Source organism: Vipera berus (genome assembly GCF_964194415.1).
Source record: "Vipera berus genome assembly, chromosome: 7".
Classification (NCBI taxonomy): Eukaryota; Metazoa; Chordata; class Lepidosauria; order Squamata; family Viperidae; genus Vipera; species Vipera berus.
The window spans coordinates 64945074-64971005 of record NC_138209.1 but is presented as its reverse complement, the minus strand read 5'-3'; the positions used below and the strand labels follow the sequence as shown (position 1 = coordinate 64971005).

The following is a 25932-nucleotide window of genomic DNA, read 5'->3' as shown; positions in this document are numbered from 1 at the left end:
AACCCAAGTACTTGGATTCTTATTTTATATGGCTCTTCCACAGAACAAAAAATAACTTTTATGTACAATACTAAATTCTTATCACATATATTTTCAGTACCATTATGAGGTTTGTTGTTTGTTGTTTTTTTAAAAAAATCTAAATAGGTTTACCTATAGGGACAAATATTTGTGGCCGTTGTTGCAAGTGACTGCTAATTATTATAGCTTTTTAATGTACTTAACCTGCATATTTAGGATAGTAAAACACTCAAATTCACAGTCACATTAGAGCAGGGGTGTCAAACTCAATTTCATTGAGGGCCACATCAGCATTGTGGTTGCCCTCAGGGGGCCGGGTGGGTGTGGCCTGGGTGGGTGTGGCCTACTGGGTGGGCGTGGCTAGAGTGCGTATGGCCTACTGGGTGGGCATGGCCAGCTCTACATCATTTGCATCAAGGGTGCCTATGGGGGCCTGAGCAGGAGTGGGACAGATCTGAGGGTCTCTGGCAGAAGGAGGGTCTCTGGGCCAGGGCCAAGGCAGTGGAGGCCATTCCCTCACTGTTTCCAGGATGGCTTCGTGGGACGCATGAAACCACTTCGCGGGCCGGATCTGGCCCCCGGGCCTTGTGTTTGACATGCCTGCATTAGACAAAGGACATATTCTTGTGGGCGTTTGCCCTTCAAGTTAAATATGTAGGACAGCAAATATGACATAAAAAGTTGCAGTAATATATTTTTATGGAGAATAGGTTATTAAAAAAATTACTCAGCCGACCCCCAAAGTTACATATTATGAGCTACACAAAATCTAAAATGCCGAGACTTTTCACAGTACGTTACACTAAATGAACATATAGTAGAATTAAAAGATGTGAATCCAGAACTTCTGCTTAAAAATTTAAAGTTTCTGACATCATCTTCCACCATTCCATCAGCTCTTCCTTTTCTTCTTCTTTTCTTTCAGACAATGACTCCAAGTCAAAATCAACCTAGGAAGAGGAAGCAAACCTGAATTCTAATATTCTTATTTTGTAAGCAGAAATATTGGATTTATTAGCTAAAATTGTACATATTCTAGACCAGAGGTCCCCAACCTTTTGGGCACCAGGGACCGTTTCTGTGGAGAGAGGTTTTTCCGTGGGCCAGAGAGTGTGTGGTTTTGTGCGCTGCCTGCATCCTGTGGACGGGGCTTTCCTTCTTTGTGCAGACCGGTTGCTGGCATACCGCAACCCAGTACTGGTCCACAGACTGGGGGTTGGGGACCCCTGTTCTAGACTTAGTCCATTTGCCTACTAGAGACTTAAAACATTGTCTCAAATCACCCAGCCATCACTGGAAAGATGGATGGATGGGTGGATGGGTGGATGGATGGATGGATGGATGGATGGATGGATGGATGGATGGATGGATGGATAGATGGATGGATGGATGGATGGATGGATGGATGGATGGATGATGATTCTAGAAAATCTGCCTTAGAGTAGATCATCTAAAATCAATGAAAATGGTAACTTAATTTTAACTTATTTTAATAACTCTGCATTAAGTCTATATCTCCCTGAATCCTGCTCATTGGAAGAGGACCCCAATGAAATATTTAAGTCTGCAATCGTATACATTTTGCTAAAAAATAGTTTGTGATGCTTCTGAGCAAATGTATAAGGTTCTTGTAAGCGTATTTTTTCCATGTGATATCAATTCTTTTTTTAAAAAAATTTCTCCTACCTGCACCATATTCCTATTAAATCTTACTGAATTTGACTTCCCATGAAAATCTTACACTAAAGCAGGAATAGCTTTGGGATAAGAGCTATAGGGTCTTCTTTTTGTACTTAGGATTTATTTTAGCAGAAAAGAGAATTTAGAGAAAGCTTCCAATGCTTTTAGCTAACAACCTTTTAAAATAGGAATGAACTAAGGACCTTCTATAATGAAAACACCAAGCTAAGTAAAAACCAAGTTCTTCTAGTTTTCCATACACAGTGGTGCTTAAAAGTTAGTGAACTCTTGATTTTTCATATTTCTGCATAAATATAACTTTAAAAATGATCTGTTCTCCCGCCAAATCCTAAGACTAGATAAAGCGAACACATTTAAAGAAATAAGCAAAAACACTAGTTCATTTATTCGTTGACGAAAAGCTACATATGGATGCATGGCAAAAGTATGTGAACCTTTGCTTAGATCATGTAAAGTGATAGTACTGCTTTATACTGCACTGGTAAGACCACACTTGGAATACTGCATCCAGTTTTGGTCACTGCAAAACAAAAAAGATGTTGAGACCTTAAGAAGACTGCAGAGAAGAGGAACAAAGATGATAAAGGGTCTGGAGGCTAAACCATATGATGAACAATTGAAGGAACTAAGTATGTTTGGTCTAGTGAAGAGAAGGTCTAGGGATGATACGATAGCAGTCTTCCAATACTTAAGGGGCTATCATGAAGACGAAGGGGTCAACCTGTTCTCCAAAGCACATGAGGGCAGGAGAAGAAGTAATAGGTGGAAGATCATTAAAAGGAGATCCAACCTAGAACTAAGGAGAAATTTTCTGATCTGGGAATAGTTGATCAGTGCAAATGGCTTGCCTTCAGAAGTTGTGGTTGGTCCATTACTGGAAGTTTTCAAGAAGAGACTGGACAGCCATTTGTCTGGAATAGTATAGGGCAGGGGTCTTCAAACTTGGCCCTGGCTGAGGAACTCTGGGAGTTGAAGACCACAAGTCATAAAAGGGCCAAGTTTGAAGACCTCTGGTATAGGGCCTTCTGCTTGAGCAGGGGATTGGACTAGAAGATCTTCAAAGTCCCTTCCAACCCTATTATTCTATATTCTATTATTCTGCCCCCCAATAGATGAATAATAGCTGCAACTCAACATTTCTGAAAATTGTATGCTCACTTGGAGACGTTTTAGCCCATTTCTCCTTACAGAAGACTTTCAACTCAGGGATGTTGATGGTTTCCTTGCATGATCTGCCCACTTCGGGTTCTTGCACAACATTTCTACAGCATTAAAGTCATTATCATATCTAGTTTTAGGATTTGTGTTGAAAACAAATCATGTTTTAGGACATGCTTATGCAGAAAAATTTAACATTCAAATGGGTTCACAAATTTTTAAGCACCACTGTACATGGTCTACATTTGTAGGACTGAGTTAGTTTTATATTGCTATCTATGGGTATTATTAGAGGGACGCGGTGGCTCAGTGGGTTAGGATGCTGAGCTTGTCCATCAGAAGGTCGGCAGTTTGGCAGGTCGAATCCCGAGTGCCGCGTAACAGAGTGAGCGCCTGTTACTCGTCCCAGCTTCTGCCAACCTAGCAGTTCGAAAGCACATAAAAATGCAAGTAGAAAAATAGGGACCACTACGGTGGGAAGGTAACAGCGTTCCGTGCGCCTTTGGCATCTAGTCATGCCAGCCACATGACCACGGAGATGTCCTCGGACAAGCGCTGGCTCTTCGGCTTTGAAACGGAGATGAGCACCGGCCCCTAGAGTCGGAAACGACTAGCACGAATGTGCGGGAGAACCTTTACCTATACTTATGGATTGATGATGGGTTTTTAAATATGTTTTAATTTTTAACTGTAGTTAATTTATTTTGGGGCTGTTATTTAATTCTTTTTTAATTTTTGTACAGTATTGTTGTTTTTTATTGTTGTAAGCCGCCCTGAGTCCTTCGGGAGATAGGGCGGCATATAAGTCCCAAAAATAAATAAATAAATAAATAAATAAATAAATAAATAAATAAATAATATATGGATCTTTCTTTCTCTCTCTTTTGATTAGAATTTTTCTTCTTTTGTCACGTTTGTTTTACCTTAATCACCATAGTATAAAAGCCTGTTTTCTTTTGTTCACTGTAAAACCACTACTGATTTTTTTTGCTTATGTTGTATTATATTTTGTTTGCTTGCATTTCGCTCTATCCCTTTCTAACTCCGACTCCACATAAGCAACAATGAAAATGTTTCACAGAGTTTGTGAGACTTGATGTACAAGATAAAACATTAACAAACAACATTAAGATATGAATGGGCATTATAAGTTAAATGCAAAAATGGTACCACTTACCCTAATAGCAGGACTGAAAGGAACAGCCACTTTTTTTGTGATTGCTAGATAGCCAGGTGCTGAGGCTGTCGCTTTATAATTTCCAGGTACCAATAGCCTCCAGTAATCACCATCCTTTGCTAAGGAAACAGAAAGAAGTCACTATTTTTTTTAAAAAAAAACTTTAGGCACATGTTTAAGTGGTACTGAAACATGTTTGATTTGGTTTGTTTTCTAATTAAATCTCAAGATCCATTAACTGGAACCAGGTGCAAAATACAAGAGTGACTTTGGGAAGGGGAAGAAAAGCCTTTTTATTTTTGTTCTTTCCATCCTAAAGCATGAAAACATAGAACCTTGCATTATTTTAAGACATTCATAAGCATTAGCAGTGCTTTTTTTGTAAAAAAAAAAAAAGGTGCCGGAACTCACACATGTCATACAACCAGCCTTGCCTACCCTACAAGGTTCCATCCAAAAAAGGTGCCGGAACTCCGTTCTGAGCATTCTATGAGAAAAAAAGCCCTGAGCATTAGTAATTTTGCTCATGAATGTCTTACAATAATGCAAGGTTTTATGCTCCTTTTTTCTGTAAATAGGAAACTGGATTAACAAGCAGGTGATAAGAGAAAGGACTGCAATTGTGGAAACGTCAATTTTAATGTGGCAGATCTGATTGACTGAGAGGAAGCAATTTTATCCGAATTCATCCAGTTCTGAAATAAAATTTAAAACCTTATTTTCTTTTTTTTTTATATATATAGGAGTTCAACACAAAATTTTCTCCACCCATTGGCCAACATTTGACAGTTATCTATTTTCATAAGAGGCCACTAAACCTGAACATTTTGTCCATTAAAAGTAGTTTTATTAAATTGTGGGCTTCCAATTACAGTTAAATGAAGGCGTAAAGATTTGAATTTCTGAACTGAGATTCAGATTTCGTCCTGAAAGAAACAGGAAAATGGGCTCATTCTAGATAAGTCTAATGATGCTATTTTTTAGTTCCAATGTTTATTTTAAAAACCTGAACACACACATGTTACAAGTAGAAATATTACTTTTCTTTTTGGTGATGCCTATCCATTCACAAAGGAACGTTTTGGCCATTAGAAGTTTTCCTCAATGACAAGAACGGCTAAGATTGCTTTTGCAATTATTCTTCTATTGATATCCTCTTTGCTTTCCAAAGTCATATGCAAGGAATGGAGGACCATCAAAGATAGCATGGAAAGTTGCACAAGAGAACCAATGAAAATCACTCCTTCTACCCTTCAGTAGTAGTGAGCACTAACACACACACCCCAGAAAATATAAAAGGATATTACTATATTTATCCATGTATCAACATTCATCATCTGTCTCAATATACATGTGAATACTTACCTGATGTAATGTCATGGTTTATCCCCTCTACAGAAACTGTGGCATTAGCAATGGGGTTACCCTGAAGATCTCTAATAAATCCTTTTATTCCTCGATGTATCTTAAAAATAAAGCACAAAAAGTCTTGATATATCTCTAAATGATATACTTACAAAAGAGAAGAGAAGCAAGAACCTAGAATGTTTCACCACAATTAGCTTCCTGTTAAAGTTAGTAGATTCAATTCTCAGAGAAAATGTTTGTACTGGATAATTACATTTCAGGTCATTGTCAGTATAAAAACAATGCTGCTGGTAGACTAAATATACAGCCTCTTCAAGCAATATTTTGCAAATTGTTGAATACTTATTTCATTTTTAAAATCTCTAATTATTATTTCCAGGAAGGAGATAGGGGCAAACCACTTCTGAAATCTTGCAAAGAAAACCAGAAGGACTGCTGCAGGTAATTGTTAGGAGTCAACAGTGACTTAAGGCAGAGGTCCCCAACCTTTTGGGCACCAGGGACCAGTTCTGTAGAGAAAAGCTTTTCCACAGACCAGAAGGTGAGTGGTTTTGTGTGCTGCCTGCATCCCACGGATAGGGCTTTGCTTATTCGTGCGGACTGGTTGCCAGCATGCTGCGGCCCGGTACTGGTCCACGGACCAGAGGTTGGGGACCCCTGACTTAAGATACACTGCCTCCTCCCTGTTTCAAATTTTACTCAAACAGATGAACTGATTACCAGATTCAGAACAAACCACAAAATTAAAGTAACCTTAACTTGTGATTTTTTAAAAAAACATGGCCGAGTTTGAAAGTGAGTTGACAAAACAGGAAGCTATCATTACATAAAGACTTCCTCATTTAACTGCATTTTGTGCAAAGGGGATGTGTGTAGAAGCATAAAAGGTATTTTCCAGTCTAGAACGTAAAATATAATTGTGCAAATAGGGCCATCAACGCAAATAAACCCATTCTGTGATTTAGTGGTTGGGGTGAGTTTTTAATCAATGGATTCATTTGTTAAGCTTTGGACTCAACTGCTGAATGTCCTTCCTTAGGTTCTGAAAGGGTTACTCTAATCTCATTTCAGAAGTCAATATATTTGCTTAGTTCTGATAAAGCTGTTGTCCCATCAATGGAATGATGTAATTTTTATCACTTATAAAACAACAAAAAGGTGGACTTACTTTTAGACCCTTTATCAATGTTTGCTATAGCAGAAGTATTGGTTTTCTTTTCTGGAAATTGTGCATCTCTGTATATGTTTGTGTTTTTGCAGATGTTCCATATGCCTATATGTGTGCACTTGGAAGCCTGATGTGGGCTACATATGACAATTCTGGATCATGTGACTAGAACAAGGCTTTAGAGTACATCAGTAACTAGTTTCAAGTTGCTCCCAGCTGCCTGTTCTATCAGAATGCACTGTTGGGAATATTCCCGGTTGGGAATAGCCCATGAACCCTGGTGATGCAGTGGTTAAAATGCATTCTTGCAGGGTAAGTCTGTCCACAGCCTGGATTTCGATCCTAACAAGGCTCAAGGTTGATTCAGTCTTCCATCCTTCAAAGTTTGGTAAAATAATGACCTAGACTCAGTGATGGGATTCAAATACCTGAATGACTGGTTCTCTGCGTGGATGCAGGCCTGGGTCTCTGAGGCCTAGAATGGACTTCCAGAAGTGACATCCACACACTTCCTCTTGGCCGTTCTAGGCCTGGGATGCCTCCTCCAGGCTTCCCAGGCCTAGAATGGACTTCCAGAAGCAACGTGGGTTCAGCCGGTTCTCCAAACTCAACAAAATTTAGCTACTGGTTCTCCTGAACCAGTGTGAACCGGCTGAATCCCACTGCTGCCTAGACTGTAGGAAGTAATATGCAAATAATGCTTACACTGTAGATTATCCAGAGAGTATTGTAAAGTTCTATGGGATAGTATATAAGTCTAAGTGCAATTCCTATTGCTAATATTAAAACCATACTGGCAGTGCTTAGATGTAGCAGGACACAAGTTCTTGCTAAACGACTTAAGGTTCCTCTTCCTGTTTCATTCTGAGTTACAGAATAACTCAGCACAAGTAAAGGTAACTTGGTTGCAGCTTGTCACCAACCAGAGCCTCCATTATGTCTGTAGCAGACAATTGGCATATACAGGGAATCTCAGAAGGAAAGTATTTTTAATAGCTGAAAATATACCCACTACAGAAAATCCTATGAACACATGCAGGTATGCAAAACATATGTAAGTAGATAGCAACATTTAAGAATTTTAAAAAGCTAACCATTCATGATATATCACACTCTTCATACTTAAGTTTAATCTCTTGCAGCAAAAGTAAAAACTCTTTATGCTTCCAATGTACTTAAACGTAAACTGAACAGATAATCTTCATTAGTCACTGTGAATATTTTATTTGGCAAACTGGCAGTTTTTCCAATTGCATCATGGTACCTCACAATCTTGGGCTACAAGATCACCGCAGATGGGGACTGCAGCCAAGAAATTAAAAGACGCTTGCTCCTGGGGAGGAAAGCCATGGCAAATCTAGACAGCACACTAAAAAGCAGAGACATCACCCTGTCAACAAAAGTGCGTATAGTCAAGGCTATGGTCTTTCCAGTTGCAATGTATGGCAGTAAAAGTTGGACCATAAGAAAGGCTGAGCACCAAAGAATTGTGGCCTTTGAACTATGGTGCTGGAGAAGACTCCTGTCAGTCCCTTGGACTGCAAGGCGATCAAACCGGTCAGTCCTAGAGGAGATCAACCCTGACTGCTCTTTAGAAGGCCAGATCCTGAAGTTGAAACTCAAATACTTTGGCCACCTAATGAGAAGGAAGGACTCACTGGAGAAGAGCCTAATGCTGGGAAAGGTTGAAGGCAAGAGAAGAAGGGGATGACAGAGAATGAGGTGGCTGGATGGAGTCACTGAAGCAGTAGGCGTGAGCCTAAATGGACTCCAGAAGATGGTAGAGGACAGGAAGGCCTGGAGGAATGTTGTCCATGGGGTCGCGATGGGTCAGACACAACTTCGCAGCTGACAACTACAACAACCTCACAATAAGCTGCTAATTGCAGAATTCTCCTCGGTTTGGGATTAAACTGCATAATGTAATAAAACTTTTAATTTGAACTATTTTTCCAAAGTAGAAACTGAAGTCAGATGCAAATAAAAAGTTCAAAATGATGTCTGTGAATCCTGATTTCAACCTTTAATTGATTTCTACTTCAAATCAACCTCAATTATGTATAATTATAGCCAGAGCTTTTTTTCTAAAAAAAAAAAAAGCTGCTGGAACTCTCATCTTGGCAAGCACAGGAGATGGGGGGGCTGCTGTGGTCACAGTCGTGAGGGGTGTTGGCGGCGGGCTGCCCCCCCCCCAGGGCCAGAGCAAAAAAAAGGGGTGCCGGAACGTCATTCTGAGTGTTCTATGAGAAAAAAAGCCCTGCTTTTATGTTTTAATCTTATGATTTTAAAAATATTGTAAGTTGCCCCAAACCTCACCATGTGGATTTGCTACAAATATTATACAATTGGTAAATAAAGGTAGAACATATGTTAAATATACATCAAATGATAATATGCTTCCCTACAAAGTCAATTCTTGCTCAATGACAGACCAAGGAGTTAACTCAGAAAGGCAAGAGGAAAATCTAGAAGAGGTCTGTGCAACTTGTAGAAGTGAAAGGCCCACAGTGACAAATTAAAAATCTTTGTGGTCTGCAAAGGAATGCTGGTGGGCTAATCAATGATTTGGTGACTAGAGGAGCATCTACAGTGTTGGAGCTCGTGGTCATGGTAAGCCATGGAGGCACTAGGCAACACGACTTTCAGGGCAGTGGTGGTGATTTTATTACTTTTTTAAAAAAAGTCTGTGCTCTGTCCAAGGGTGCTTGGTAGGCTGCATGTACAGGCCTGGTCTAGAACTTATTTATTCAACTATCTAGAGCAGGCATGCCAAACTCGTGACGTCATGTGACATCGCATGATGTACTGCACTTTTCCCCCATTGCCGGCAATGGGGTGGGTGTGGTTTTGTTGTGACGCATCTGGCCCGTGGGCCAACAGTTTGACATGCCTGATCTAGAGACATCCATTTTTTGCATTGCAAAGATGCCTTTCATCTGTTGTATATATATGGTTTTATTTTTGTGTGCAAAAGGATTATAAATTAATTGAGTCATGTCCTGGTGTGAAGTCTGATAGCTTGAGTTAAAGAGCCTATAAAATCTCAAATGACTCCAGTTGTTTAGTTCAAGTATGCTAATGTTCTAAGGTAAATATTATTCATACTATATAATATCCAGATGAGCACCTCAGTAGCATATTGTAGTTCTATGAGGTGTGGTGGGCTTCATAATTTGTTGACTGAAGAAACCACCATGCCATATGTATATATGCAACTGCCATTATTTTTCAAGCTACATTACTTGAACACATGGCACACATCACAAATCAGATTCCTCTCTAATGCACTATTCCTTTGCATGACCGTAGGACATTTAGAAACGCAATTACGTTCTTATGCTTCCAAAGCATTCTTCCTTATCTTCCTGTTACACTGATAACCATAAAAATACTCAAGGTCTCTTGGGATAAGATAGAATAAGTATGGTATTTAAGGAATGCAATAGAAAGCATTCACAATGCACAATGTATTTAAATTTCATTTTGTTTGAGGCAACTTCTTATAAAAGAATTGCCATTAGTTTGTTTTAATAAAATAATTTAAATCAATTTTTACTTGATTTCAAATTAAATTAATTATATTGGTTGACAATGAGATTTTTTTTAGTACAATTGCCAAATGCAATAAACTGGTTTTAGGTATATGTGTGCATTAATTATTTCAACACCAATAAATTTTAACAACATATTCTATTTGTAAGTGAATGCAAATGCAAATTATACAATTTTTTGTGCAAATATAAAACAGATTTAACAGCTGTTATCATTAGTTATCCTTAGATAAAAAATAAAAAATAATTCCATCATCCAAAACTTTATTATACTGTATTTAACGAACAGATGCTTTGGGATTAAAAAAAAAGACTGACTACATTTGATTGTGTATCACCATGGCATTAAAACAAAATTTGAACAGTGTATGAAAAATGAAGGTTCCCTAAACGTCTGCAGGCTATATCTATACATTTTCCTTGATAGCACTCTTGCCTTCTTTTTAGCATTTTTTTCAACTTCCTAGCTTAAAAAAGGCAAGCCGTCCCGTACCAGGAGCTGAAAGTTTGTTTAAGCAGGTTGCTAGGCAACCTGTTCATACTCGGCCCTTCTTACCCTCCCACTTTTGAATTAGTCTGTATGGATCACATTTCCTTCAATTTGAGCCATCTGAAGGTCCGTCGCTACGATGCATTCTGGTGCTCTGCAACCTGGCTGCCTGAGGAGAATTTGGTTCTCCCGAACAGTTTCCTTCAGCTTGTGTGTGTGTGTGTGTGTGTGTGTGTGTGTGTGTGTGTGTGTGTGTGTGTGTAAAAAAAGGTGAGCATTCTATGGGGAAAAAAGCCCTGATTATAGCCATAGAAGGAAATGGTAACACTTGTTTCTCTCCTACCATATATATTTAAAAAACAAATTCATTGAGCTTAATAGGATATAGCTTATGTGTAAACATGTATCATACTAAGCTGTTCACTATGCTTTCTAGCAGTTCCTTAAATCTCAACATGAGGGATGCAATTGTAACAGTCTTCAAATGCAACATTGAGTACCTGCTCTTTGCCACCGAGAAAAGTTTGGTTGGTTGGTTGGTTTTACTACAAGGACAGGAAACCTGTAGTGTTCACCTCCAACTTCTCTTTATTCAGACATCACTGTCCTTTCTGATCTTGACTTCTGAAAATTGACAGGGCTTTCTTTACATTTTGTCATGGCTCAGGATTCAGATGACTCTGAATCTGATGAAGCCATTCCAGCTGAGCCAGTGGAATATGAACCTCAGAAGACACCAAGCCATGAATCACGTGAGACTGATCAAACACAGACATTATCAGAATAGTTGGAACAAATAAGATACACCTTTCGAACCTTCAGAATGAGCAAGTAAAGTAAAAATGCTCAGTGAGGCTCCTTGCCAAGCGAGTGACTGTCTTAATTAGAGTTCAGCTGGCTGCAGCCTGATTTAAGAGGCAGCCCTGTTTCTCTACTGGAAGTCCAATTTCCTGTGTCTGTCATATTGTTCCTGTATATTCTGCTCATACAAGAAACTGACCTTTGGACTGAGTAAGGAACCTGGCTTGACTCTCTGTGTGCTGCCACCACGTGGCTGTTTTGGGAAATTATAATATGTTAATTGGGTCTACCAGCACCTTTCCCCTTTGTGATGTATTTCCTGTCCTGCTCATGATGCTGTACTAGGATCCACCCCCTATGGGTTGGACTTCCTCCTTCTCCTTGTTCCCTTGTGTTCCATCCTCCATTGTAACATCTGAACACAAGTCATGCGGACAGTAATCCCGTTACTGTCTTTTGATCTTAAAGTACCGTCCAGACTTCACCTGACCACACCTTCTCTGCTGTAATCTTCTTCTACATGCAAAATAAAGGTGTTTCAGATGAACCAGGTGCTTTATGAGTTCACAGACCAGTGCAAGTGTCTTAACAAGGAATTAAATCACTAGCACAACGAGCTTCGTTCCAGAATACTCTGAACCTCTGAACTCTTTCCAGAAGACTCTGGATATGTTCATTTGCTAATCTGCTGCTTATCTGTACCATCTTAAGTAAATTGCTACCATCACCTAGCAACTTCATGTTTGTGTGTTTGAAATAGGACACATTTGAAGGAATGAAGATGTAGCTCAGGAGTGTCAAACTGCCGGCCCGCGGGCCGGACACATCACCAGGAAACCACGTCCATCCCATTGCCAGCAATGGTGAAAAAGCTCCAATACATTGCACGACGTCACGTGACATTGCGAGTTTGACATGTCTGCTGTAGCTCAAGTGATGAAGCAATGAGCCATATGATCACCCAAAACTATTTCTGGCTCTATGATTACTCAAAACTAGGTATAACACTTGATCGTCAATAAATGTTCTAACTTTATTCTCCAGGAAAAAATTACCTGCTCAATGTAGCTGATAAGTGAATTCTTGTTGTCTTCCCAGTAGCTTTTCAGAGTTTCTTCGGGAGGGAATTTTTCACAACTAAGCTCCACGGTGATTTCAAAGCAATTGCTGCTGAGATAGTTGAAGTCCTGCATACCTGTGTAATAGCAAGTACAAAAGTTGATATTTAATAGGCAGTGTATTCTAAAGCATATCAAATTAAAGTTAAGTGGAAATAATTAGCTGAAATCAGTTGGAATAAATAGATGTGTACTGTAGAAAATTCAAGACTAATATTATAATATGTATGGTATACGTATAATGGTCTATTTACAAGACCTTGAGGGCAGGTAAAGTTCTTGGACCAAAGTCTTAAGTGTAATACAATGAGTGATTTGCAATCACAGCTGTATGTAATTATCACATTTAACATTTCATTTGGTCTATATATTTTGCTGATATGTTTGGCTTCAAAAGTCCTACTTAGGAGTCAAAGAATTTCCAGGTATAATTCAATTGTTTCCAGACAAAATGAGTTAATAACACATAACCACATCATGACCGATGAAGCCTTGAAAACCAAGGATTTTGAAATGGACTTTTTTTTAAGTAGTGCAATTTCAAGAAACACAGTATATCAGTGCTAATTATGAGATAGAGACTTACCCATGATAAAGTCATTGTTTAGTATATTTGACAACATAAGAGTTGTTTATGTATGTTCATCGGTCAAAATCAATCAAGAATATTCCAACAAGTTTAAACAAAAAAGAAGGTAGCATAATGAATCAATAATAAAAGACTTTTCTTGATCCTTTTCTGGATGGCTGTTAATTGTATGTGTATAAAATAGCCTCTGGGTCTTGTAGTTTCCATAGATGGTTTAGACTGCCTATCATAGTCTTTGACGATTCCCTGATTATTATGGTGTAAGCACATATATAAAGACAACTGTTTATCATCATGCTAGAAATCAGGGAAGGAAGGAAAGTGGGCTGGAATGTATTCCCCACCTACCAAGAATAATGATGACAAAACTAACAGATATGTAAAATCTATTAATTTCACCTGTAACATTCCTGAAATAATAAATCTTTGTATTTTCAAAAAAGAAAATAATATAAATTGAATATCCTGAATATAAATTGTTTCAGTGGGTGGAAACAACTATTGTAATTTTTTTTTGCTTCATGTACAGAACAAACTAACGTGAGTTCTGATTTATTTCCTACATATTACATTGCTTACACCAGTCAACATGTCAAGAAGCATGAATTTATAGAACCAGGAACCATTTTTAACATTGGAACAATATGTTAAAGGAAGAGGGGAAAAACACACTAAGATTTATCCGTTCCATTTTTTTCTTATAAGTAAAATCCATGGAATTGTAAAAAAAAAATGCTGTATTTAATGAATTAGGTCATAAAATTTATCAAATGATAATTTCTTGCTTTATAATATGAAAAAGGTTGCATTTACAATAAATATTTTAAATAAAACATCAAACAAGCAGTTAGTGTTATTATTTTGCCTTTTTAAATAGCCCAGAAAATGAGAATCTCACAGTGCAAATATAGTTTCTATCAATATTGGTATGTCTTTCGTCTATTAACTACTTTGTTAAATGTACCACATTGTTATCTGCTAATCTCTTTATTTTACAGAATGTGTATTCTTAATGCTGGTTAAGGGCCAAATGTTATTTATTAAATTAAAATGAATTTTAATATGAATTAGAAACTTTCACAGTTTTAAAGTTTTCATATTAAAATCTCTCCATCTCATTGGCTATCTAATTCTTCTGACTTTAATAGGATTTAGTCAGACAGTCATCCTGGATAAACAAATTGATTCTTCAAGATGCTATTTCTATACTATCAGAAGATAAGAGTCTTTTAACACTATGTATAGAACACCAGAATAGAAATATTATTTATATTCAATGAAATACATAATTATCCAGTCTAGACAACTTATTCATCACAACAGAATAAATCAGCCTGTTTTCCTATGTCTGGTTAAGTAAAAGGATCAGCATAAATAAACAAAATAGCTGCACCTCTTGAATGTTGTTCTTCTGTTTAACTATTTTAGGTTACAGACAACCAGCCTTTAGTCATATTTAGCCCACTCTTCCAAGTTTATATCTTCCAATTTTATGTATTTATATTTTATATATTTGCCACACGTCTCCCTTTTTCTATAATTTGCCTTAGCTCCCTTCCATATTTGCTCTACATTTATACTAACCTTATATTGTAGCAGGAATGATCTCAGCGCTTAGGCTACTTTGATGGAAGAAATAGCAATGCAGCCAACAGATATGTTGAAGTAGACAGTATAATTTCAACTGATTGCTAGTGCACTTATCACTTCATCATTTCATTTTTAAAAAACATGCCATTCAGAAAACATTCATCATACTGAGCTGTGGGAACTATGGATAGGAACAATAATGCTAACAGAATGTAAAGTTACCTCAGCCAGCATTATATGCCCCTTGTTAATTTTTATTGTTTCCGTGGTTCTCATTTTGTAAGCTGCCCAGAGTTGCTTTAATAGTGAGATGGGCTGCATATAAATTTAATAAATAAATAATAAGCAGATAGAGCTTACAGAGATTCCTATCTTTCCGTACAGAAACACAGAATATAAGTTTATTTAAGAATAATAAACATTGATGACTAGCTAATAGGTCCCTGTCAATGCTAGTCAACAATGTATATGCATGCTAAGGCCTCCACTTAGTTACTAGCTGTTTATATACTACTGAAACACCACCACCTGGGGAAGCTCATTATGAAGGGTAAGTTTTGCCTAGATCATCCTGGAACAGAAAAAGGAACAATGTCACAAATAGCCTGTAAATCCTTCTGGCAAGAACTATATGAGCTCTATGATATTTGCAAGATTTAATTCATTATTTGCTATACAAACATGTGCATTAATAAGTCATATTTGACTTGGATTTCTACTTTCAACCCTACTCTGGCATACTGTAAAAATAAGATTAAAATGTTGCATTTCAGAAACACAAACCTCCTGGAACGCTATACCAAGCACCACCATTAGTTGTCCCATCAATGAAACTGCTGTCATCATCATTCTTGCGACATGGTGGTCGATTTGGGTTTGACATGGCTGGATTAAAAGATGAATAGCTTCGGGCTAAGCTTTGGAAAATAGCGTCATCTGGGCAGGAGCTGTATTCATGCGCACTTCCTGGGGAAACAGTAGTAAAATACATAATACACAGAGGAAAGAAAAACAGAGAATGAAGGCCTACTTTAATTATCTGAATCGAGATCATTTAATATTCAGGATTATGCACGATAAGAGCTTCGTATGAAGACCACTGGTGTATATTTAGAACAGACACATCGGGATACATATTCTTCTTAACAAGCTGTTTCAGCAACATGAAAAAAAACTAAAACAAAATTAGATTAACATATAATTTGCAAAAATAGTACTAAACTAGTACTAAAAAGAATGGCATCTCGTCCTAATTATTATGCCCCTAAAACCTACTCCAGAGTTCTGTTCCTCTCCTCTTCCATGGGCTCTTCCAGCCTTAAAAAGGAAAAAAGTTGTTTTGTCAGTTTAGAAAACTACTAAAGGTAAAGGTTCCCCTGCACATGCGTGCTAGTCGTTTCCGACTCTAGGGGCTGGTGCTCATCTCCGTTTCAAAGCTAAAGAGCCAGCGCTTGTCCGAGGATGTCTCCATGGTCATGTGGCTGGCATGACTAGATGCCAAAGGCGCACGGAACGCTGTTACCTTCCCATCGTAGTGGTCCCTATTTTTCTACTTGCATTTTTACGCGCTTCCGAACTGCTAGGTTGGCAGAAGCTGGGACGAGTAACAGGCGCTCACTCTGTTACGCAGCACTCGGGATTCGACCCGCCAAACTGCTGACCTTCTGATCGACAAGCTCAGCGTCTTAACCCACTGAGCCACCGCATCCCTTTTAGAAAACTACAACATACCATAAAAGAAAAAAAGAGCCTGCCTCTCTACTGATTAAAAAGAAAAAAAATAGTTTATTCTGAGAAGTCTGCAGTAACAGACAAAAAGAGAGGAAATTCAAACTTAAAAATAGTACAAACGATAAATTAATTACAATAATGGAAAGTAAAATTTAATCTGTCCAGGTTGGGAATGTGGTTCTCAGCATGCTATTCAGAATCCAGCACAGCCATCAAGCTGACCAAGGCTATTAGACCTTAGATTTATAGTACGTACCAGTTCGAGTTTCATCATATGGGTAATTTGCCACAAGGTCTCCACCGTGAAGATTGGCAGACAGTACAAAGGGAATATCCATTATCCAGTGAATCACACCTTTTGTTTCTGGTGCAAGCTATGACAGAAATTTATAAAAATTATAATTCATTAGGCTATTGCAATAAGCACTGCACATCTTTTGTAGAACAAATTAAACTTCATCAGTTTCCAGAATTTTGCCCTGGGAAGCAAAATGGAATACAATGGACTTGTTTCATATAGTATGTATTCAATATGTACCTTTACTGTATAATGTTTCAACAGAGTATCTGAATCCAATGCACAGATAAATTATTACTGAATGCAAATATAGGTATTATTTTTGTAATATGCATATGCTATATGTCATGGTTCCGACAGATGAATCTCTTCAAAAGAAGTTCGAGGCATTGTCTTCCTTAAAGAATCTTTTATTCGAGAAACAAAGTATCAGCACTACATAAGGTAAAGGTAAAGGTTCCCCCGCACATGCGTGCTAGTCGTTTCCAACTCTAGGAACTGGTACTCATCTCCATTTCAAAGCTTGTCCGAGGACGTCTCCGTGGTCATGTGGCCAGCATGACTAGACGCCAAAGGTGCACGGAAGGCTGTTGCCTTCCCACCGTAGTGGTCCCTATTTTTGTACTTGCATTTTTACGTGCTTTCAAACTGCTAGGTTGACAGAAGCTGGGACGAGTAACAGGTGCTCACTCTGTTACGCAGCACTCGGGATTCGACCCGCCAAACTGCCAACCTTCTGATCGACTAACTTAGCGTCCTAACCCACTGAGCCACCGTGTCCCTTGTATCAGCACTACATAGTTGAAGCCAAAACCTGAATTCCCCTCCCCTGGCACAAAGTAGCAAAGCGCAATTCCCTCCTCCAATTAACAGTCATAAATCACATTCCCCAATTAACTTGAAGTGCGGGCTTTCTCCCCATCTTTCCTGCCTGCCAAATTTCTATCAACTCTGGACCTAATAACCTAATTTTGTACTGGGGAAGTCTGGATAGAGCATCAGCTAAGAAGTTTTTTCCTCCTGGTATGTACTTTAGGGTACCCACCAAATTTCTATCAACTCTGGACCTAATAACCTTGGGTTCCCATGGTTGAGTTATTATTGTTATGACTACCTGGACTCCACATTCCCCCTCCCAGCATCTATGAACTCTAAAAGCAATAGAGAAAAGATGGCTACATTTCCATCTGTTGTCAAAGCAAGAACATCCGATGTTAGCAGTCTTGACACTATTACTGTATTCTGCTCACACACACACACACACACACACACACACACACATATATAGCTTCTGTATCTTGGCAAAATCTGATAGTTGCCAGATATCCAGATTTCCAATAAATCTTTAAGTACTAGCAGAAAAGAAGGACTTATAAAATTTGGAGAAGAATCCTAGGGCTGGAAGCAAATCTGAAGTGAGTCAGAAACCATAAATTCAGTGTGAAGTCCAAAAACCAGATTCAGAGGGAGGGGAGGGCACAAATTATAAGGTCTACCAAGCCACCAAAATATCAGAAACCATCTTCTTTCTTAACAAAGTCCCCCCTAATGAAAGAAGGTGTCACTGTAAGGGCTTCCAGAGCCTCAAGGGATTTGGTGCCATATGTATCTCTGGGGGATGCTGTTCCTCAAGGTGAGGGCAGCAATCCCTCAAAATATGAAATATTTTGAATGAAATATTTTATACCTTTAGATTTTGGTCCACAGCTTTTTTCATATTTTTCAGCAAATGATTATTTGGACCACCTTCTTTCTCGTTGACATAGACAATCCTATCCAGATCAGGAAAATTTCGATTTAGGTCTATTCCCTGTGCATTACTTCGACCAACAAACCAATCTTTGAGTTCACCTGGCTAAAAAGAAGAAGAAAGCATTATAAAACAACATGACATTTTATTATGAACTGTCAAGATGAATTTAGAGAAATGGCCCACTTAGTTCAATCATATATGCTCAGGAGAAGTTCAAATACTAGAAACATATGCCAGTTATTTTCAGTCCTCATACTGGGTTCTTACTGATATATCAACTCTGAAGGCTGAATAATACAAACCTATTCAATTCTTATTCTGCCATGCTTGGAAAAGACGCACTGAAATAAATGGAATTTAAGTTAATAATGACTTACTGGCATTTCACTAATTTCAGTGGCTCTACTGTATATACGATCAAATGTAAATACCATCCTACATATTAATTATGTTTCAACTTGGTTGATACGTTTAACGTTTTTAATGCCAGCATCATTGGATATGGGTTGGGTGGCAAATAAATTTCAGATAAATAATAAAAGATAAAATAAATAAGTTCAATGTTTCTACCTTCAAATTTAAATGTTTCTGCTTCTAAATAGGGGAGAGAGAGAGAGAGAGAGAGAGAGAGAGAGAGAGACAGACAGACAGACAGACAGACAGACAGACAGACAGACAGACAGACAGACAGACAGACTCCTGGTGCCTTAATCACTACACTGAATTGACTGACCTTATAAAAGAGTGCCTGAAATTTAGAAATAATGACTTGGCACAAGTCAAATAAAACAATCAAGTATCAGTTGATCAAATGAAACAATACTGAGCTCCAAAATAAAAACTTCAGTGCAAATACAAAAATAATTATTTATGGACAAAGCTATTTAAATGTATAAATTTATTCATAGCCACCTGAGGAAGCTCTGATACTGAACATTTCTAATCAACACGTTAAATTTTGTTTTAGTATATAAAATGAAAGCTGAGATTCATTAATCTAAAGTAATTTTAGATTAATGTGGATTATTAGCATAATGCATTTGGAACAGATGCAAGGCTAGTACACAAGCATTCCATTGGCTACATTACATATAGAATGCCAAGGGTCACACAGGGACAGTAGATGAAAAGCACAATATGGATTACAAATCAGTTACAATCATGTAGGCTCATTATATATATCAGGCAACAAATCCAGAAGTAGTCCTCAATTTACAACCATTTGTTTAATGATTGCTCAATGTTACAAAAACTGAATTAATACCAGTCCTTGCACTTTTGATCATTGCACCATCTCTGGGTCAATGAAACATTTGGAACATTTGATGAAAGTTCCAATCCTTTTTGTGGTCATAAGCCAAGGGCCTATCTGTACAGCATCCAAATGCTGGATTTAAACTACCATCCATCCCAGTTAGCATGACCAACAGATATGGATGATGGGAACTTACAGTCTAACTATTTCTGGAAGACTATGATTTTTGCCTCTGATACACATTACATTTGCACTACAGAAGCCACCAAAAGGTAGTGTTGGGTAAGCAATTTTCCGTCAAAGAACATTCCAAGTGCATATGGTACTGTTACACAGGTGGAATGAAGAGGATAGATTTCTGAGAGAAGGTTATTCTTTTTCTTTGCATTCACGCGAAAGAAATTCAGATCAGAACACCATGCCCTAGTCCTGCCTCAAAGGCTTCTTTATATCATTAAAATGTAATCGTATGTGAGTCTTTTTAAAGTAGGTCATACAAATGCAAATATTTGCTTTTGGAGTTATGACACACGTACCTGTGATGCTGCCTTCTCAAAGCCATCTGGATTCAGAGACGGCATGATGTGGATACGTGTACTGTGGATCAAATTAATGATAGTCTCATTTCCCTTCTGATATTCATTGCACAAGTATTGAGCCAAGAAGATAAGAAGTTCTCTTCCAACAGCTTCATTTCCATGCATGTTGCCAACATATTTAAATTCTGGCTCTCCTAAAACATAAAAGAAATGCAGGATCTCAAATGTGTAAAGATTTAATAAATGCACAAAAAGCAAACAGATGTCAAATCACAAACATTCTACAGTATAATGCCTTCAATAACACAGAACCTAACTCATTACCCCATTTATATTGGGGAGGACAAAATTTAGATTAACTTCCCTCTCCATTTTCAGATCCCTGTGATGTATTTTGCACCATTCCTAAACATTCTACAAGTCAAGGAATCATTCTGTACAGCAAGGGGAGCAGCAGGCTTCCATAGATTAGTTACAACCACACAAGATAGAAAAGGGTTTTTTTTTTTACTTCTGATATAATTCCATCAATTTTCTTTAAAGCAAACTACTGGACTGCTATCTAGTTACATAGGAAGGTTTGCTAGAAATAAATTCCAGAAAGTTTCAAAATAATCTCAGGGTTATTCCTGTTTATGTTAACGAGACATCAAAGTGAATTCAACTCTCAACATTTTTGTATTAGAAAGGAGCTAGAAAAATTAGTTTCTCTGCTGTCACATACCAACTTAGTTTGGATTAGGTTTTATTTTCTTTTAAACAGTTTTTTGCATTTTGTATATAAGATTAGAAAATTTGCCATAAAGTATTCTGGGCATTCTGAATCCACAGTAAATGGACTTTTTAATTATAACACTGCCAATATTTATTAAAATCAAAATGTCATAAACTGGATTATTAAATCCAGGGGGATTCTCCCAGTTTGGGTCAGATGAACCCCACATTTGGCTAGCTTCATATAAGCCAATGTAACATATGGTTTCAAACAATTATTATAACTTTAGGCCTTTGATAAAATGTTCCATAAAGAAGAAAGGGCTGCAAATAGTGAAAACTGAGAATTATCTACTATTTGCCAAAGATATTATGAGCACAGACCTAATAGAAAACATTACATTAAAATGTTCCATTTATTGTTATATACCATTTCTTATGCTTTCTTTTTTAAAAACAAAGAGTTTTTTCTTTAGATACAGTGCTTTAGCAAATTCGTTTTTGAGATTTATCTTGCCTTTCCTTGCCATAAAATATTTATCATTGACCCTCCTTTCTTTAAAACAGGGCTTTTCAACCAGTGGTACGGGTACCACCTGTGGTACATTGGCACCTGGCAGGTGGTACACAAACATCCTAGAACAGTGGTAGCAGGGGAGGGGAATGAGCTGAACCAGTGACAGTACTGCACAAGCCTGAGCGAGAGATGGCTGGAGCTGCAGGGCTGCCAGGTCTCAGCGGAAGTGCCAGGATCAGTGCCACTTTCCAGCTGATCAGCACTTCTTCGGGACTGTCAGGACTCAGTGGAAGTGCCAGGATCAGCGTCAGGCTCCAGCTGGAGCTCAGCGCTGATCCTGGCGCTTCTGCTGAGCCCTGAAGAAGCACCAATCAGCTGGAATGTTGCAGCATCTCCAGGGTCTTGTCATTTACATTCAAATGCTTGGCAACTGATTCATATTTATGACAGTCACAGTGTCCCAGCACCATGTGAAGCGACCAAAACCTGCTGCAACCACCCACCAGAGGGGGGGGAATAAAAACCAAACACCCCACCCCCACCTCACCCCTGCTGCCAATCCTCAACAGAAATGCTCACAACAATGAAAACCTCAGACAGTAGGAAGAGCGGGCAGGCAGGTATCTTGCTCAGCTGTGGTTTGAGGGGGCACTTTTTTCAGGGCCATTGTAACTTTGAACAATCACTAAGTGAATTGTAAGTCGAGGACTACCTGTACATCACTTTTTTCCTTTTTTTGTCATCACATTTTTGACACCTTGCTAGGTGACTGGTGGTACCTGGATATTGCCATATCCTAAACGTTGTACAATGAGTGAAAAGGTTGAAAAGCCCTGCTTTAAAAAACTAGACTCTGAAGAATTATGTCATCTTTCCCCCATTCTGAAGAATTTCAAAGATACCAGAAACCTAAAGCTTTTTCTCTTCTCCTTTCATTAAGCACAAGGCTGGCGACACTTTGTTGCCTTCTTCACATCAGTTGTATTATGGTGTCAGTACACTTTTATAGGGCTGTGATACTGTTCTGAAGATTGGTGTTAAAATGCTTCAGGCTTCCAATTATGCAACTCAAAATAATACTTGTCAAGTAGAGGTAATATCTATATAGCAGAAGAACATGAAAATATGTATTTCTAATAATCTCTCCTTTTACTCTGGACTTTGTCCAAGTACTCAGCGCCCAAGAGCAACTTTAATGGGGACTAAGGGATGAAAAATAAAATCATTATCTTTCTCACTAAGTGCTTTCAATGTACAACCAGCCTTTTGACTTAAAAAGGAGTCGGATATAGCGCCCAAAGGAAGCAGGTGTCATGGTTCCGACAAATGCAGTACTTCAAAGAATTTCAAGGCATTGTTTACCTTAAAGAATCTTTTATTATAATTGCATAGATTCGGCACATATATATCGGAAGCCAAAATCTGAATTCTCCTCCCCTGAACACATGTATCAACCACAATTCCCTCCCTTAATTAAACGTCATAAATCACATTCTACAATTAGTTTAAAATGCACTTTCCCTCCTGTCTAACAACCCGCCAAATTCTTATCTTCTCTTATTACAAACAGTCTTGAGATACATTCTCCCTACTCCCCCCAGTGTCCACTAATTCTAGCTCTAAAAGTAATATACAAGTTACAGGAAGGCAACATCTCCCTATGTTGTCAAGCAAGAACATTTGATGTTAGCAGCACTGACATCAGGTATCAAACAGGCAGGCTAGCAATTCTTTTTCAAAAGATGGAGAAGGCATGTATGTTATCAATCCCACTTGTTTTCTACAATTAGCACATGTGCAAGGGTTTAGGAAAAAATAAAAATTGCAGCCTTCCAGAATGCAGATAAGCTAGCAGAGAAACTGCCCAAAGCCACAGTGTGCATATTCATCAGCAGTCAGGATAATGAAAGATGTGTGTTCAGATTGAAAGGAAAAGAAATGTATTCAAAAATTTTGCCTGATAAGCACCAATCAGTACCATAAAAATAGACCTTACCCCGCTCTCCTCAGTAGGCAAAATTTCTAGGTTCTCTGGCCCACTGCCTTTAAAATTCTGCATGATCACAACATTTCAGTGATAATAACACATTCTTTAAGTCCCACCTTCTCCCCTTCATTATTTCTGCAAGTCTTTTGTTCAATCCACAATGTGTCCCCCAGTGGGAAAGAAGTGCTTTGTTTTGTGTGCTAGAGAGAAAATCCTTTGGATTCCATGGAGAACAAATACAGAAGAGCATGGATTCTGAATGTTGGGAATAAATGTTTATTTCTTCACCTATTTATGAATGCTAAATAAACAAGCAAAGAAGCTATGGCATTTATGTACAGATTGTACATTTTCTCTTTACTTTTCTTGGAGCAGCGACTCCTAAATGGAGATCTGATGTGAGAAGAACGTGTGTTGAGAAGTGACTCTATTTAGCTCTGGTACTCCAGTTTCAGGGCAAGGAGTTGTGGACAAATAGCATTAACTCCTTTACTTTTCTCTTAGGTCTCTATGTCTATTTACCCTCATCTCTGTCTCTTTCTTTCACATGCATTCACAATTTTCCAATCACTAACTCTTTGCCTTACCTACAGTAAAAGGTTGCTGTGAAGAGAAATTAACAGAGGGATAGAATCAAGATCACGTAAAGTTTTAATACCACTTTACAATGCCTTGGTAAGGCCACACTTGGAATACTGCATCCAGTTTTGGTCACCACGATGTAGAAAAGATGTTGAGACTCTAGAAAGAGTACAGAGAAGAGCAACAAAGATGATTAGGGGACTGGAGGCTAAAACATATAAGAAACGGCTGCTGGAATTGTGTATGTCTAGTTTAATGAAGAGAAGGGTGAGGGGTGACATGATAGCAGTGTTCCAATGTCTTGGGGGTTACCACAAAGAAGAGGGAGTCAAGCTGTTCTCCAAAGCCCCCGAAGGCAGGACAAGAAGCAACGGATGGAAACTAGTCAAGGAGAGAAGCAACCTAGAACTAAAGAGAAATTTCCTGATAGTTGGAACAATTAATCAGTGGAATAACCTGCCTCCAGAAGCGGTGAATGCTCCAACACTGGAAGCTTTTAAGAAGAGACTGGACAGCCATTTGTCTGAAATGGTATAGGGCAGACATGTCAAACACAAGGCCCGGGGGCCAGATCCGGCCCGTGAAGTGGTTTCATGTGGCCTGCGAAGCCATCCTGGAAACAGTGAGGGAACAGCCCCCGCTGCCTTGGCCCTGGCCCAGGCCATCCTGGAGCCAATGTACAATTTCATGGTGGCCATCTATGCTGAAACACATTCAGTCTTAGCTCCACAAGGCTGTCTGGAAACAGCAAGGGACTGGCCCCTGCAGCATTGCCCCTGCCTGCTGGGTGCACGCTGGGGAGGTATCACCCTTTGTGAGGAATGAAGAGATGCACCATCTCCTGGAAGTGGCCAGCACATGGACCTGCCTACTTTGGGCAGGCTGGGGGTTGGGAAGTATTGCGCTTCTTTTCAGATTTGTGCCACCCAGCTCAGCCTTTTGGTCCTGTGAGGAGAGCGCCTCGCTGCCTGCCAAAACCAGGCTGGCTGGGGGCTGGGCAGCATTGTCCCGCCTGGCTCAGCCTCTCAGCACTGGGAAAAGAGCGCCCCACTGCTTGCCGAAACTGAGCAGGTTGGAGGCTGGGTGGCATCGCGCTTCTCTTCAGATTCATGCTGCCCAGCTCACCCTCTTGGCACTGTGCAGAGAGTGCCCCACTGCCTGCAGAAACTGGGAAGGCTGGAGGCTGGGCAGCATTGCGCAGGTAACGTCAACTCTCACGCTGCTCATGGCATCCCCTCCCCCAGAGCCCATCAAACCGGATATGTGAAGTAGGTGAGGGCCATGTGCTGGCCACTTCCAGGCAATGGTGCATTTCTTCATTCCTCACGAAGGGTGACACCTCCCCAGCTGCGTTTCTTGCCTGTTTTTCTCCCTCCCTCATCTCAAATATTTTCCCACCACTCTTAGGAAGGAAGGAAAAAAGGAAGGAAGGAGAGGGAGGGTCTGAGGGAAGTCCTGCCTTAGTCCTGCCTTCTGCCCTTTCACCATCCCCTTGCCCCATCCTCCTGGCCTATCCTGGGGGTCTCCCATCCTATTGCTAAGGAAGCTTTGAATACAAAGCCAGGTCTCCTCACATGGAGAGGGAGTGGGTCTCCCTCTGACTTTGCCCTCATACCCATCATGAACAACTTGGCTAAGGAGAGCAAGCACAGCAGCCTTCAGAAGGAGGTAAGTACAGCTGGGCACCCCCTTGGGGAAGTGGGGCTGGGCTTAATGCCATGGGTCCTTAAGGCTAGGCATTTGACCTCTGCTGCCCAGGGCTCCAGGCATCCTGCACCACTGTCCAGCCCCCCCACATGGCATGAGAGGAGCAGTGAGGCTCCT

The 25932-nt window shown here is 39.2% G+C and overlaps 1 protein-coding gene across 1 annotated transcript in view; it reads right to left on the bottom strand.

Moving 5' to 3' along the window:
- Positions 1-737: 737 nt before the first annotated feature.
- CPE (carboxypeptidase E) overlaps positions 738-25932 on the bottom strand; it is a gene marked incomplete at its 5' end in the record, with an annotated part of 61480 nt that continues 36285 nt past the window's right edge. Inside the window, 8 exons of the mRNA XM_081332541.1 lie at positions 738-971; positions 4058-4176; positions 5423-5522; positions 12491-12630; positions 15516-15698; positions 16720-16837; positions 18449-18616; positions 20306-20502. Of these exons, the coding sequence (XP_081188667.1) occupies positions 873-971; positions 4058-4176; positions 5423-5522; positions 12491-12630; positions 15516-15698; positions 16720-16837; positions 18449-18616; positions 20306-20502 (1124 nt within the window). The 3' untranslated portion in view covers positions 738-872. The remainder of the gene's footprint in view (positions 972-4057; positions 4177-5422; positions 5523-12490; positions 12631-15515; positions 15699-16719; positions 16838-18448; positions 18617-20305; positions 20503-25932) is intronic.